Source organism: Brachycentrus maculatus, unplaced genomic scaffold (assembly GCF_059751285.1).
Source record: "Brachycentrus maculatus isolate JH-2025_06_01 unplaced genomic scaffold, ASM5975128v1 h1tg000746l, whole genome shotgun sequence".
Lineage (NCBI taxonomy): Eukaryota > Metazoa > Arthropoda > Insecta > Trichoptera > Brachycentridae > Brachycentrus > Brachycentrus maculatus.
Window position 1 is genome coordinate 21,208 of NW_028281477.1, and position 16,961 is coordinate 38,168.

General features: G+C 32.9%; 1 protein-coding gene, 1 long non-coding RNA gene and 1 other non-coding gene across 3 annotated transcripts in view; 1 reads left to right on the forward strand and 2 right to left on the reverse strand.

Annotated features, from left to right (window-relative positions):
- Positions 1–352: 352 nt before the first annotated feature.
- On the reverse strand, positions 353–545 carry LOC148300354 (U2 spliceosomal RNA). The gene has a single exon (XR_015838953.1). It is a non-coding gene; the product is annotated as a U2 spliceosomal RNA (small nuclear RNA).
- A 2,275-nt stretch (positions 546–2,820) lies between these two features.
- Positions 2,821–13,405, reverse strand: LOC148300355 (uncharacterized). The gene is made up of 3 exons (XR_015838952.1): positions 13,287–13,405; positions 8,770–8,875; positions 2,821–3,633 (listed from the first exon to the last, which is right to left on the reverse strand). It is a non-coding gene; the product is annotated as an uncharacterized LOC148300355 (long non-coding RNA).
- Positions 13,406–13,903: 498 nt separating this feature from the next.
- Positions 13,904–16,961, forward strand: part of LOC148300356 (transcription factor SOX-9-like) — a 29,472-nt gene continuing 26,414 nt past the window's right edge. Inside the window, exon 1 of the mRNA XM_088274905.1 lies at positions 13,904–14,910. Coding sequence (XP_088131031.1) covers positions 14,459–14,910 — 452 coding nt within the window. The 5' untranslated portion in view covers positions 13,904–14,458. The remainder of the gene's footprint in view (positions 14,911–16,961) is intronic.

A 16,961-nucleotide genomic window follows, 5' to 3' on the forward strand; every position in this document is an offset into this window, starting at 1 on the left:
GAAAATTCTAGTCAAAAACACTCGCTGGATACAAGTGATGCTCGCGACCTATTATAAGTTAGTCCGCGCTCAGCTAAGAAAAGGCGAGAGATAGCACGGGCATTGGCCCGATAAACGTAAGTTCAAAGTAAAGTGATCACTCAACCAGCCTATGACAGGGTCAGACGTGGCTATTAACTTACATAAACTCAGTCGTGTGGCGGTTGACCTACGAGTTTAAAGGTGGATTGTGACGCAATACGTTTTTGACATCCTATTAGGATGCTGACCACCTATTGACAAGCTATCCCGCGTCCAAGTCTGCGCCCAACTAAGCACAGCACTTACGAGAGAGAGGGAGAGTTATTAGAGTTCAAGATGGGCCGATCCCGGCGGCACTGCAATGCCGGGCCAACCCGCGACAGGAGTGGAGCAAGCCCCGAGCATCCCGTCACATTCCAAAAATCAGTTTAATATACTGGTCCCGCATTGCGGGAACTATCAGATATTAAGCTGATAAGAACAGATACTACACTTTGATCTTAGCCAACAGGCCGAGAAGCGATACCTGATACGGCAAAGCCCCGGGTATATATTGAACGCGAAAGACGTTAGGTGTGCGCGTTGCGAACGAATGTAGCGCCATCTGGTTTGAAAATTGGAACTAAAATTCGTCACAGGGGATGCTAAGACGACAAAATAATATAGCGTATACACCAATGAAATTCCATAATATTACATATAGCTCACTCCTTTCAACAACGTCATATATCAAAAACTTGATTTCTCAGGAGATCGTTTTTAACATTTAAGAATATATTGGGTTGATGCAAAAGTAATGACCGTTTTTTATGATCCCAGGTAAAAAAAATTTTTTTCACAAATTATGAATAGTATCTTCATTTTTATGATTTCATTGTACAAAGGATGCTTTTCCTCTACTTTCTATTCAGTTTTGGCCTAGCCAGAGTACAGTTATGACCCTTTGTATTTTTTCAAAATGTCGCTCGATAAAGTGCATTTAGTCATTGTTTACTTTATGAATTCCGTAAAGACAATACCGCGAGTGTGGCAACCAAAAACATTTGTGAAGTGTTTGGAGCAGATGTCATCAAAGTTCGACAGGTACGAAGATGGTTTACAAAATTCCGATCTGGAGATTTTTCACTCATTGATAAACCACATACCGGGCGGCCATTGAAGTCTGATGACGACAAGTTGAAAGTCATAATTGACACCAATCCACGTCTAACCATCAGGGAGATTGTGTTAACCAAACAACCGTATTAAGAAATTTGAAGCGTATGGAAATGGTTTCGCGGTACGACATTTGGATACCTCATCAATTGTCGGCTGCCAATTTATTGGATCGTGTTTTAACGTGCGTTGTTTTGAGTGCGAGACAAAAACATGAACCTTTTTTGCATCGTTTGGTGACGGGAGATGAGAAATGGGTCGTGTACAACAACGTGACAAGAAAAAGACATTGGGCTATTCCTGGACAAGCCCCATTAACAACTTCGAAGGCCGAAATCCATAAAAAAAGGTTATACTTTGTGTTTGGTGGAATAATAACGGTATTGTGTATTTTGAACTCTTGGAACATGATAAGACAAGTACAGCAGAACGATATTGTCAGCAATTATCCAAATTGAACATGGACCTTCAAAAGTATAGACCAGAATTGGTAAACAGAAAAGGGGCAGTGTTTCATCACGACAACGCGCGACCATATGTGGCTATGATGACCCAACACAGGCTAAATGAGTTAAATTGGGATGTTATCAAGCATCCACCGTATTTTTCAGATCTTGTTCTTTCTGAATTTCATTTACTCCGATCACTGCAAAAAAATTTAAATGATGAAAAAAATTATACAATACAGCAGGTAAAAACATCCCTTACTTAATTTTTCGAATCAAAATCCACGGAATTTTTTACTACTGGTATTAATAAGTTGATAGAAAGATGGGAGAAGGTTATAAAACTGATGGAAATTATATAATTTATTAAATAAATAATTTACAAAAAAAAAAATAAAAAAATTAAAAAATGTAAAAAACGGTCAAAACTTTTGCATCAACCCAATAATAAAATGTATACAAAAAATATATCAAGCCATTTATTGAACTTTTTACTGTGCAACTGATCTTTTTAGGTAAAACCTGCAGGTTTTTTCTCCATTATAAAAAAATTCTATTTGAAAAATACTTAAAGAATACATTTTCTTCAAAATGCAGAAGCAACACTTTCTGTCATGTAGCGGGTAAATAGTATCTAAGTTAAAAATATGCCGCTTTTGCTGGGATATAATACATTTCCAGGGCATTCCGCAAACATGCACAACTGAAAATTGACGATTTTTGATATATGACGTTGTTGAAAGGAGTAGTTCAATTTTTTTTTAAACCAACTGTAAGGGTAGGCAGAGAAAATAGAACGCCACACTACTCTGTCTTTACAAACATTCTAACGACTCATAATAATGCATCTCCTCCATACATACTCGACGATTTTTTCAACTCCTGATCTGAACGCTTTCAAGTATGTATTCGACATATCTGATAATGATTTATAAATAGATTTTATATATGTATATGGTATTGAAAAGCACAACATTTTTGGTGTGTTCTAATCCTTGTTCCTTAATCTGGATTTTAACTTATTTTTTGGAGTTATTTTTCCCTTTTAACTTCTCAAGATAGATGAAGAAGAATATGGAAGTCTGGGTATTTACAGAGCTTACAACCTCTCATAGGCCGGCTTCAGTGATTGGTAGAATGTTGAATATCACACTTGTAAAAAACAATATCACTTAAACCAGCCCTGTAAATACCCAGACTTCCATGTTCTTCCTTATCTTTGTTAAAATGTTTGAATTGTGTTTAATATATATATCGCGTGTATTACATATTATATAAATAATGGTCTACTGCAAATCATACATCACTTTGTCGCACATTTGTAGATATGTATGTTCATTCTTATTTCATCCTATTTTGCCGACTCCATTTTTGGGGTTGCCATTACATAAATGGTTATACTTTTCAAGTCAGTTAAACTTTTTTAAACTCTTATTTGTTATTGTTTTTCTTCTCATGCCACTCTTGTCGGAGGTTGGCGACCATCTCCTTAAACATCACTCGATCCTGGACCAGCCTGATGAGAGCCGCTGCTTCCGGTATTCCAAACCACTGTCGAAGATTTTTGAGCCAAAATGTTTTTTTACCCAAGCCCCGTCTGCCCTCCACCTTTCCCTCTACTATTAGCTGTAGAAGGGCATATCTCTTATCTCCACGGAATATGTGGTCAAAGTACACTCTGTTCACAGATATTTTACCTCCATTTTGATTTTTTTATGATTTATACTTTAATTAATTTAATTATTTTTAAAAAATAGAGGTAAAATATCTGTTAACAGAGAGCATGTGGCTTTTCGTCTTTTGACAGTAGTTATGTTATTTGTTATGGAGTCTTAATTACTTGCTTTAATTTTTTCATGAGAATCATAAACATGAATTAATCGTTGATTTCTATTACATATTTCCTTGGATTCCCGAAGTAAGGATATGTAATACCTTGTTCACCCCTCCAAGATGGATATCAGTTTCACCGTCCTTCCTTTTTTCATATCCTGATCACCTCAAGTCCCATCTGTAATCATACAAAAATAAAGTAATATTTTAATACTATCTTTTCTTTTCTGCGGATGATCCAGAATGTTTAATTTACAGAGAAATTATTATATTTTTGTGATTTATACAAAAATATAAATTCAGTAATATATTGTATATGTGTTGCCTACTTTCAAAATCCGCCAGATCCATGTAAGTCGATTTTTAAAAAAAATATTAAATTCTCCGGGTAACATATTTATATGTTTCAAAGATTTGTGTATCATTATATAAAATATTGTGCAATAAATAATTTTCCCATTTTTAGGAATTTTATCAGTGTTTTAAAAAAAAAACATGAGAAACAAACCGATAATGACGTCATCTTAATTTTTGAACTATCCCCGCTCTCTGATTGGCCGATATGGGTCAGAGGGCAAGTTTCATAAATATATCGCGAAATTTGAAATATAACGCTGTTTTTGAGTATTTTGTAGCAGGGTTTTCAATTATATAAATATTTTAAACAATAAAACCTACGATTGGCATTCCGATAGATTTATTTTTACATTTATTTTAAAATCTTATAAAATTGGATCTTGCGGATTTTGAAATTGGGAGACAAATATAAAACATTAATTCAACAAATTTACATGGCATCAATATGTTTGTTTCAATTTGTGTATGTTTATTTAGGTAGAATGTTTTCTAGGGATGGAAAGATTGACGAATATAAAGAAAGGAAAATGAATGCTGAAAACATAATGAATGGTGCACTAAAATCAATTATGGCAAATGAAAACCTTCAGCGAAAGGTAAACTGGCAGTACACAACGAAGTCCTGGTTCCAACCCTAATGTATGGAAGAGAAGCATGCAGTTGGCAAAAGAAGGACAAAATGCAGTCAAAATGTAATCCCTCGGAGGAATGTGCATCAAAACGGTGTATGAAAGATGATCGAATGGTGAAATAAGGAAAAAATGCAAGGCTGAAATAAGCGTTATAGATATACTTATATTATTAAATTAAGAAATCTGTGGTAGCTTGAGATGGTTTGGGCATGTGGAACGAATAAGTGAGGAAAGAACGGTAAAACAAGTTAACATTTAATGTCTTTTTTGTTGTTTTTTTCTAATTTTTTTTATAACAAAGAAGAACAAAATGTAATAAGCCAAAGTGGCTTGTATTAAGTATTAAGAAAATATAAATCGAATTGAGGTCGACTTATGACTACACTAACCGCGGGACCACATTTATTTTATCAATAATATATTTTTTTTTAAATAGACAGTATCGCTTCTAGAGAGGGTTGTGGTCTAACTAAGGGGCCCAAGGTACTCACTCTTTATGGTAATGGAAGCGATCTACTTGATCTCTACGCCCTGAAAGATTCTGATAACCTTAAAATAGATAAGCGCCGAATCTACCTTCCCGGTTGAACGTTATCAGTAACGTAAGTAAAAAAAATCTACTTTAGTCGTTCATATAAAATTAGACGAAATTTTTTATATATATAAGGAACTTACAATAAACCATTTTCAAGAGTATTTTTATTCTATTTTTTTATTATTTTAAGTTCAGTAGGTACTTTTAGTTGCATAAAATAATTACATCAAAATACATACAAAAATGTCTGAGCATTTTTTTCATAATATGACTTAAGACACATTGCTTTGTGATAACCGATATATAGATTTAGACTTGCAAAAGTTGTGGATAATATCGATAAGATTATAAAACATAGTGTGGCGTTCTATTATCTTTGCCTACCCTTGCAGTAATGGCGTGATGGTGGTAGTAGTACTAACATTTTGTCACATTCTACTTGATAATCTCGAAGTCGAAATAGGGTGGCATTTTCTTTTTAGGGTGGGACCACACAGATTTGCAGAATTCGTTATGATCGGTTCGACAAATTCCATTCGACATCCGTAGACCACCCCTAGGAAACGTGTCACATTCCTTTCTCGATATCTACCCCCACGGTTCCCGTTTTTCCGTGTTAATTGCATATTGTAATTCATTCAAAAAGGGTACTTGCATATTGCATTATTATCTCTTGAAAAATAATAGAGAAAACGATTTAAAGGAACATTTATAAGGCCCAGTATTAAGTTAAATCACAATTTTTTTTAAAAACCCAGGTAACAATTGAGTTTATTGATTTTTTTTCATACAACAACGTTTTTGTCTTGAAAAAAATAAAAGTTTTTCTTCTTAATAAACATTTGGTTATGTAAAGAAAAGCGTTTTTGAAAGGTAAGGAGTTGCAAAAATATGAAAACTTATTCTAAAAAAACAAATAAAGACTAATGTGTTTTCTAAAAAAAATTGACTTGACCTGACGTCTGGCTTTATGTATTGCTGAAAGCTAACTGAATTTTACTATTGCGAGTATGTCCTTAACAGTGAAGTTTGAATATTTAAAACGTACATTGAGTACCTATAATAAATAATAGATTCTGGAAGTTGTATTGTGTTACGATAATGTTATTTCATTTCACTCATTCCTAATCGTTCATAGTTCACTTTGAGTTATACCAGTAAAAATCTCTACTTCATGACTACCAGTTTTGGAATAACAATTAGGGTTACAAGACAACTAAAATCTATAGACCTGAAGAGAGAATGGTTATTTCTCTGAAACCGGTAGACGTTAATGTAGAGTGGCTAATACCATTCCAAAAAAGTGTGTCATCACAAAATCAACGATGAATGATAAGTAGAGTGTTATATAACTTTTTTTTAAATTATTTATTTGGCAGTCACCCAGTGAAACGATGTTTCTGCCAGTGTCAAGTATTATTCTTATTTACAAACAATAAAATAATAGATAATAATAATAATCAATACAAAATTTATATACAACCTTTTGAGTGTGTCCAAATACTTGTTCACAAAATCTGGATTATCTCCAATTAAAGGAGTTATTTTCATATTATTTTTAACATCTCATCAAAGATGAAGAAGAATATGGAAGTCTGGGCATTTACGGGGCTGACGACCGTCATAGGCTGGTTTAAGTGATCACTTTACACACGTGTAACATTCACCAATTCTACCCATTATTGACAACCACACTACTCAAATTCTTGGAAGTTCTATATATATGAACCAATTTAGAAACCTTGTTCTTGAATCACTAGAACTTCACTAAATGCCCAGACTTCCATATTCTTCTTCATCTTTGATGAGATGTTAAAAATAATACAAAATTTATAGTTTAAATGCGTTTAGCTTTATCATTTTAGAAATTATGCCCGCAATTCTAGAATTAGGTTCAGAAAGAAGGGTGGATAATTGAGTAAGGGGTTGAATTCCTGCCCGTGGTTATATAACTTACCGTACCGTTAAGTTAATAATGCTTTTAAAATAAGTTTTTTTAAATCATTTCAGACTTATCTACGTATTTTGTAATGGTAACAGGGATATGTAGATACGTAGGTCCCTATCTATGTACTTAAATTTGAAAAAATATATAGGTCCCTTTTTGCGGTTGACACGTTGACAGTTGACAATGGCTTGGAATTCGCTTCCAACACGTGTCATAATCTTTGGACACGTGAGTATTGAGGAAGTGCGGAGTAGGGCCGGGCCGGGTCGGTTCTGGAAGTTGAACAAGATGGCACACTGCGTGCCGACAGAGGTAATTAGGACGACAGGAGCAGACAGATTGCTCATTAGGAGGAGGAAAGGGCAAAACGGGCCCTTTGATGTTCAAAGTGTCGCCGCTTAAGCGTTTAACGGTTATTTCGGGACATCGTGACAACAGATTTGAGTTTTGCTAAGAAAAGTACCTATATATATAAAAATGTCTCTCTCTCTAACCCTTATCCCTACCCAACGATGCATAGGGCACTGAATCGTAAAGAAGCAGCAGTAAAATCCACGATGGAAATGTGATCGGCCTTCCGCTTCAGGTACTAGTCCAGGGTTATATTAAATAAATATTAGAAAGAAAAATCATTAATATTCATTTTGACCCTCTTGGAAATCGAACATGAGATCTCCAGCATGGTAGCCAAGCGTGCTACCACTACACTTTGGAGGCGGATATAAAAATATTTAAATATATTTTTTTTAATGTGGGTAGACCTTAGTATTATTGTTATACGTACTTATTATTCGTCTCAGATAAATGTGCGGCAAAACGATGTATGATAGATGTTAGAATAGTGAAATGAGGAAGGAATGCAAAACTGAGATAAGCTTTATCGATAAAATTGAGGAGGGTGTGTTCAGATGGGTTGGACATGTAGAACGAATGAGTGAGGAAAGAACGGTAAAATAAAATTTATGAGGCGAATCTAGTTAGAAAAAAAACATGTCCTTGCATGGTCAGGTATGCCAAATACTTGAAAGCGGCCGGGTCAGCAGTCAAAATAATACTCTCCCTGCCTACCTTTGCGGAGAAGCGGCGTGATAGTTAGTTAGTTGGTTTAGAAAAAAAATATAAAGATTTACAGGTCTTTTTAAGATCATTTTTGAGATGCAATCGATAACTTTTCCCCAAAGACCAACAAATATCCAATATTTAAATATTTAAATATAAAAATAAAACAATTGTATAATACCATTTTGATGAATTAATTAATGTTAAAACGACTAGTTTAGTCAAATAAATGTGTTCTCTTCAACTAAGAATTATAAAATATCATGTGTGTTATCATAAACAAGGAATCAAGAAATACTTTTAAATAATATTGTTTGTCATATTATCTATTGATTGGCATTATATTATTTATTGATTCGGCATTAACATTGTGGAATGACATAATGATACAAATATACCATCAACAAAAAATACTCGTATGGGTGTTTGTGCACTACACGGAATTCTACCGTCCGGCACTCCAGTTAGCGTGATAAAACGATGATTGACTTGGATTGGCTTGTGCTTTTGTCCATCTTTCTTCGGATCGGTGCTCTTGATCGGTGCGTGAACGCGTTGCGCATAAATTCGATCACGCTAAACCGTCGTAGTCGCTTTTATTTTTCAAAACCGGACTGCCGGACGGTAAAAGTCCGTGTAGTGCACAAGCGGCTTTTGTTTGCATGATTTATTCAAAACCGATAATAATTTTGAACAATCTGTTATTTGCAAGTAGGTCCAAATGGAAGCCAAAAGTTTTTTTACCGGATGTGGGAATAGAAGTTTTTAGAGTACTGTACCTACCTAGCGGTCTTTGGATGGGTTGGGGTACAGAAATGTATGAGGACGCCAGGGGCGCCCAATGCAATCCGTCTTACATGGCACTTCCTGTCTTGACATTGAAGGTGTTCTGAAAATTTAAACGTAAATATTTTAATGACATAAAGTAAAAAATGGTAAATCATTTCAAAAGTAAAATAAATGAAAACAATGTTTTAAAAACATCGAAAAAATTAGAGCAATATCCCTCTCCACACCTCTACCGAAAATTTTAATTTTTATTAAATTTTTAAAAATATTTCTAAAATGTCTTTAAAGATAAAATAAATTATGGGAAAAAAATCCTTTCTGTCGACCTACCTAATAGTTGAGTTTCTATTATTCAATATTTTTTGTACCTAGACCTACATATAGTCGAACATAATAATATAATTTACAAATAATAATAGTATAAAATTACAAATAACCGTATAAAATACGCCTATCTTAAGAATAATTTTACAACAAACAAACACACAACTATAACATATATAATAGTATAAAATTACAAATAACCGTATAAAAGACACCTATATTGGAAATAATTTTACAAAAAACAAACAAAAAAACTGTGAAAAATAAACCCCCTGAAAAAATACGACTATATTATAAAACATTGCCTAAAACAAAAGGATACTATATTTTACCGTTCCATACTCCAGAGATAGGCAAATCAAACATCACACCGATATATAAACAAGTATTAATAAGTAAAAAGTATTAATCAGTTAAATAAATCACAAATGTAATTAAGGTAAAGTCTTTCTTGATTTATTTTTATATACATAAATAAATAAATAATCAGATTTATTTTGTTTTGTACTGACAATTTTGTTTGGAAATGCATTTTATATAATTAAATAACCACTGTATAGTCCGTCAAATAAAATATACGTGGGTTTCGTCGTCACACACAACATCAATCTAGTGATGTCGGTAAGGATGAAACCCGGTCACTGTTTACACTGCACTTACACTGTAACAACTTACAACGCACACTGTAAGCGCACTATTGATGTAGGTACCTAATCGTTCTCGTTATTATTTTTAGGCGTATATTTTTCAAGCTTGTTTACTATTTTCAGTTTTTGTTTCATAAAATATATCAAGAGCTAGAAATACTCAATAAATTTGTTTACTCATAAGCGTGATTGATGTTGAGATAATTGAATTCAAAAACCAAATTAAGTAACGACTTCTCTTTACAATGTTTTTTTGGATTCAATGGTTCTTCACTGTCGAGCTTACAGTTTCATTCGTTTACAGGGGTAGTACATAAAACATTTAAAGTACATACTTAAAACAATTATTCTTATAATATGTACATTTCTTTAATGTAAAAAAACCCTTTTTTTCTGTTTTGATTTATATTTCACTAAGTAAATACTATTTTTCTTAAAATCGATTTTAATACTGTTAATGATGCGATATACATCGAAACACTTATTCCAATAGGTTTTAAGGAAAAGTGATAATTATTAATTGAAATAAAAATAATGAATTATTGGATACTTCCACCATTTTACAATTTTAACGTAATTACCATTTTTTCTTATGATTTTAGCATACTTACTTTTGAAATTCGTTAAAACCTACATGGTAAATATTAAAACTAATTGTTAATACTTTAACGTACGAAGTAAGGTACATATTTAAGAAATGCCATTTTCGCGAAATCAGTGGTGTTACTCATCACTACCAGATTTTTTTTTAAATTCAATGAAACTAAACGATTTCATATCCCTGACTTGAGCGAACTGTACATTTCATGTTGACAGCTGACTCGGGGCCAATAAGAAGGCGTGGGTGTGGCCTGGTCCGGTGGTCATCCGCCATTGGTCCATCCCGAGTCCAGTGGCGGCGAGAGGAATGTCGGTTACTGCTGTCTTTTTAAATGATGCTGTCATCAATCTATTTCGCTTTGCGTAAAGATTCTGGGAGATAATTTAAATTAGGAATGCATAGATTTCAAATCTCTGGCTTCTGAAGCGATGCTGAACTAAAACTAAGTAACAATTAGTTGAATGAAATCAATTTATGAAAACAAAACCAAATATTTTATTATTATTATTGATTAACTAAACATAACTCAATTGACTATGCGAATTAAGGATAAGCGGGTTAAGCATTTTCTTCAATTAAAAAAAAACATTTTCTTCTTTGTTACAAGCCGCTTGTGCACTACACGGAATTTTACCGTCCGGCAGTCCAGTTTTGAAAAATGATAACGACAACGACAGTTTATCGTGATCGAATTTACGCGCAACGTGTTCACGCACCGATCAAGAGCTCCGATCCGAAGAAAGATGAACAAAAGCACAAGCCAATCCAAGCCAATCGTCGTTTTAAAACGCTAACTGAAAATTCCGCGTAATTCCGTGTAGTGCACAAGCGCCCTTACTCTTCTCATTACTGAGGGTTGTGACCCTTGTCGAAGCATTTCTATTTTAAAAAACCCTGTATTTTATTTAACGTTTAATATTTTATTTTATTTTTATCTATCATTATCATCATCATTATCATTTTATTACTATGCAAATATTGAGGTACCAAAAAGGTGTTTTATAAATTATCCAAATTTATATTTTTATTCTATTATATATCAGAGACAATGCTTTGCGACCCTGCATATCTTTTGCGATCTCGGGATTTCGGAATTACAAAAAATCAATCCCGGAACTGGTCTCGGAATTGAATAATTAGAATTTTCGTGCTAATTAAATTTGTTCATTTTTTTACTCTAAATTGTGGTGATTTAATTAGAAAGTAATGTCAATTTATTTATATTCATTATTAGAAAGAATAATAAAGTACGTACGATGAATTATTTTATGTTAATTAAGTATGTAGGTACTTTCTATAACAGTCTCCCTAATATGCGAGATTTTTTTTACCAACGTTCGGAAACAAACAAATCTGTCTACATATCTAAAAGTAACTACATATATATAGTTTACAAACAAAACATATTACTACTACTATACTACCATCACGCCGTTTCCCCGCAGGGGTAGGCAGACAGGATAAAACGCCACACTCTTCCGGAAGGCATGTATGACATCTAGTCATACATGCCTTCCGATTACGCACAATTTTGATACCACTAAAAATATTAGGATCCTGAAAACCTGAATATATCGTTGGTGTAAGAAAGTGCAGTGGTGATTTTTCACTATAAACTTATTTCATATTATCCTGGACAGTCACCTTAGGCGCAGAATTAATCACCCCGCCTTAAGTGATGATCAAGATAACACTGCGTAAAGACGATTCAGTACACTATGTACCGTTGAGTACGGATAAGGGTTAAAAGAAGATAAATTAAGTCGGATATTTTAGTAAAAAAGGACTGTCTGGGAAAAATATGGCAGCCCTGAAATAGGAAGGTACTTACCATATTTAGTATAATACAATACGTTATGATAATAAGATAACCGTGATTTATAATTAGATAATTTTATCTAACTTGATATTGGCAAAAGCATTGAATTCTCATATTTTTTTTTACGTCTCATCAAAGATGAAGAAGAATATGGAAGTCTGAAAATAACTCCTTAAATTGTAGATAATTCCAGATTTGTGAACAAGTATTTGGACACACTCAAAATGTTGTATTAAATTCTATACGCAACGCCCTTCTATATAAAAAAAAAAAATATGCAGAATGATAAAAAGACATCATTATCTTCAAGTCAATTTATTTATATCAATTATTCATGGTAGGTACTTTTCAACCACGTATAACCAAAAACAAATAACTGGTTACAATTGTTACCAAGCTAGAATAATATCCCCGTTTACCCTTTATTATGTATTATTCTTTTTTTATATTAAATTCTAATTTCATGTAATTATTAACACATTTTTCGCTTCTGGTATTCAATAAAAAAATCTTAAATTCTAATATCTGTTTTTTCCCAATATATATTTTTTATTTTACGAGTATATTTTTGTTTTTTTTTGTATCAGTTGGATTACTATCCCGATTCTGAGTCAGATTTTATTGGTTCCCCATTCTTTCGTTACTTGATTCCCATTTTGAAACACAAGTCGCTTAAGCGTTTCTAAAAAAAAACAGTATTGAGTTTAAATATTTAGGTACTCATACCTATATAGGAACAACACATTTTTAAACATTAAATTTTCAGGGATTGTTAAATTATTTTTAGAAAAACAAGGAACAATATTTTTTCACATTGTTCTGGATCCAATAGGCCATTTTCTTAGTGATGCAGTGTTACCCTGATAGTTATTTAAATACATTTGCATTTCAGAGACCAGTCCAGGTTGATATTATACATAATAGAGAATCTTTGTTTTAAAGATTTAAACATATTTTTGTAAATGATTTTGCAAAACATATTCTTCTTCAGGTATTAATATTATATTATATTTAATAAGCTATGAATTGCACTCTTTTACATTAAACACTTGTTATTAATTAAATATTTGAACAAGAAAATTTCGTATTACAAAACTATTTAAAAAAATTAATAGCCTACGTTTATTTATTCATTCAGATGTATTTTTTCAGACTACTTCTGAAAAAACTAACTGCACTTTAGTAGTCACTGTGCGATATTACACTTTTAGGAGGCACTGAATAATTTGTCACTTTGTAAGCGATGGTTTCAGGAAAACTATTTGTTTATAAGGAAAACCGTAAAGAAGAAAACTCACAATAGGACTGTCAGAAGCTCGCCACACTTGCACTAAAAGTTTCGTCCTGAAAGTAATAATTTACTATAAGTCACGTCAACTATTATTTACATCCCTTTCTGTCGCACGATAACCACGGGCAACCGGAGAGAGATGTTATTATTAATATATGCTTAGTAAGCCTTCTCATTCACTCGTATTCATAGTTAGAAGAAAGAAATGAGACGCGTAATATTAGTTATTAGCACACTACTTTGAATAAATAAATGGAACAAGAGTAAAAAATGACTTAAGTTTTTGTTTCCTTCAAATTTGTATACTAATAAATTGTTTGTACTTTTTTACTAATGGTATTTAATTTAGCTGTAACGTGTGGATTGTGGAAAAGCGCGGGACGTCACGGAACAGATGAAAAACGAAGTATCGTATAAGTATATCTAGAAACGTCGGAGAATAAGGCACTCTTTGATAGTTGACCGAACAGTGCGGTGGCATTCACTCTACTATATTTACTGTGAAAAGATCGCGAGAGTTACTAATATTAGATGTGAATCGGAATAATAGTCTACTCTTCTCGAGGTGTCAGTCTGCGAACAATTCGGAAAGACAAAAACCCCGCTGTGTACTATTTTAAGGAGTTCCCTGGCAATATGGCAAGTGGTGGCATGAATGAAAATTAATTATTGGCGAAACAAGGGGTGTCTGTTGAGAGCGGGAACTTCACCATCGGTCTTCTCGGCCTATTTATCTCTAATCAACGTCATTTACTAGTGCCTCGTTTGCCCAAAAACTATTTACTCAAGTGCTCGGACACATGTCGCGGTGAATGATATCAATCAGTGTATTTGTTTAAAACACTTATCATCAGTAATACATTGTCGCTCTTTTATTTTATTAATTAATAGCGATAATAGCGGTTAAAAACAGAGACAATCTCTTTTTATTATACTATCGAAATATAATTATATATTAAAGTAAGAATAAAAAAAAACATTAATTCTATATAATTTGAGTAATGCTCCCATCTATTTCTTCAAGTATGGATATAGTAAATCTGCCAGACATGAAAGAAAAGGAGGTTTCGTATCAAAACCAAGTTCAGATGAACCCGTACAAGATGAAGGAGGTGCAGAGGATATCCGGAGGGGAAATGGCAGCCCACAGAGAGGCCATGAGAGAGTCCATGATGCACAGGGAGAACATGATCCAGATGGCTCACCGGGAGTCCATAATCCACCGAGAGTCCCCGGGCCTCAGGGAGTGTGTGGCGGGGAACGCCAGTTCGGCGGAGAGCTCCAGAAGGTTCCCCGACGGAGTCCCGAGGGAAGGCAGAGCGGAGCTTCCTCTGGCTCTAGGAGGACCCAGAAGAGCTGCAGCGGTCCACAACTTGGAGCATACGGAGATCACCGCCGCGGTTACCAAAGTTCTTCAAGGATACGACTGGAACTTTGTCCCCGTCGCTTCGAAGTAAGTAAAACCTTTTCAATTTATATTAACACACCTTTTAATTCTAGGATATTTGGCAAAGCTTCTTCGTTGATTTTTTATGCAATGGACATCCTTAATAATGGTCAAACATACAATGATCGGAAATATTCGAACAATTATATTAATGACGGCTTATGTTAATTATTTATTTCATTATTTATTTACATGTTTATTATTACATCACATTTACGTTTATTATTTATTAGCGGTACGAATAAAACATACCTAAGGTTTTTTTGTTGTTATAACACAGCTTGCGTAAAAGATATGATAAAAATTTAATGTAAACTTTAATTCATGTATTTAAATTTACTATATGAGCCAATGGCTTTCCCTCCCATTATCTTTCAATTTTCTTCAATTTATAGCAAAATACGGAAACAAATTAAAATAAAATAAAGGTTTAGCCGATAAAGATTGAATTTAGACTAATGTCGTTACGTCTTAGTCGCCTACTTGCGATTTAATCAGCTTTCAAGTTTTGTTTCCAAAAAACAACCTACTGATAAATGCAAACAAAAATTAACTACAAATATTTTTTTAATGTTTAAGTTAATGGGTTATAAATATTTGCCCATGAATGAATTTACCTTAATGAAAAAAGAATCTTAAAAATACGTATCATAACATTCACTGCATTACAAATTGTTAGAAATAAAAAAAGATATCATTTTTATTTTTATTCTCATAAAGAAAATTATTTTCTTCGTGCACTTGAGATTATATGTACTAATTGAAAAACTTTTATGAAACTAAAAAAATAAGAAGTCTACACTCATGACCACACGTGTAAATAATTTCTTAAGGCAAAAAATTCCATAAAAACAAAAAAAAATATTTTATATCGTAAGGCTATCAAGATATGTCATTCTTCTCCTTTATTTATAAAGGTTATAAAAAATAATTCACTGACTCACGGCATTTTTTTTACATCCTTTATTAGATAAGCCTACCCCTACTTCAGTTTGTGAAAAGCAAATATTGTAACACCTTTGTATCAAATAATGATGGGTTGTTCAAATATAATATCCCTTGCTGTTGTGTTAAGGTAATCCTATCCTGGGAACAAAAGGGTTGACTTCTAGAAGAAAATGGGGAAATTAATAATAAAACACTCTCCTTATCATTCATCGTTCACTTTGTGTAATCCACTTTAATATTATAATATTCACTTATTTTTTACCAGAATATGAAAACATGTGTATGTTTTCGAAACTAATCGCATATATATTCCACAAAGTTAATGCCGAATCAATAAATTATATAACATCCAAAATAATTATTATTACATATTTCAATTCACATATCTATTTAAAAAATAAATTTCACTTGGTAAATACCAATAAAATCTATTGTGACACGCGTTTCGATGCATTCCGTATCATTTTCAAATACAGTTCGATGCAAAATAATGCGCAAGGCATCAAAACACGTGTTACAAAAGATTTTAAGGTATAGTTGCATCAAATTTAAATTAAAACTAGATACATATTATAAAAATGTGACAGCCGAATCAAGTTATAGTTTTATGTACATACGTTTGCAATTTGAGTTTTTTTTTATTTTAATATGAATACTTATATTTTTTAATATAAAAGAATTTAGATGAAAATATTTTTACTTATTTATTTTTTTACAAAAATGTTAATAAAATTAGTATATAACCACTCACCGAGATTTTTACGTCTACGGGTTTCGAGACGTACCCGTCTCTTCGTCAGGACAATCACTAACATAAAATATTTTTAGTTCAAATGCCGAAATAAGGAAGGAATGCAAGGCTGTGATAAGCATCGTCGATAAATTAAGACAGGTGTATTGAGGTGGTTTGAATATATGGAACGAATGAGTGAGGAAATTACGGTAATACAAATCTATGATGCGAATGTAGTTGAAAAAAGAGCAGATGAATACCGAGGAAAAATTTGAATGATCAAGTGTCCCTAATATTTCAAATTCTTGGGGTCAGGCCAGGAGTCGGAATAATTGGCGGATATGTTCAGGGTTGCGTAAAATTAATCACCCGACGC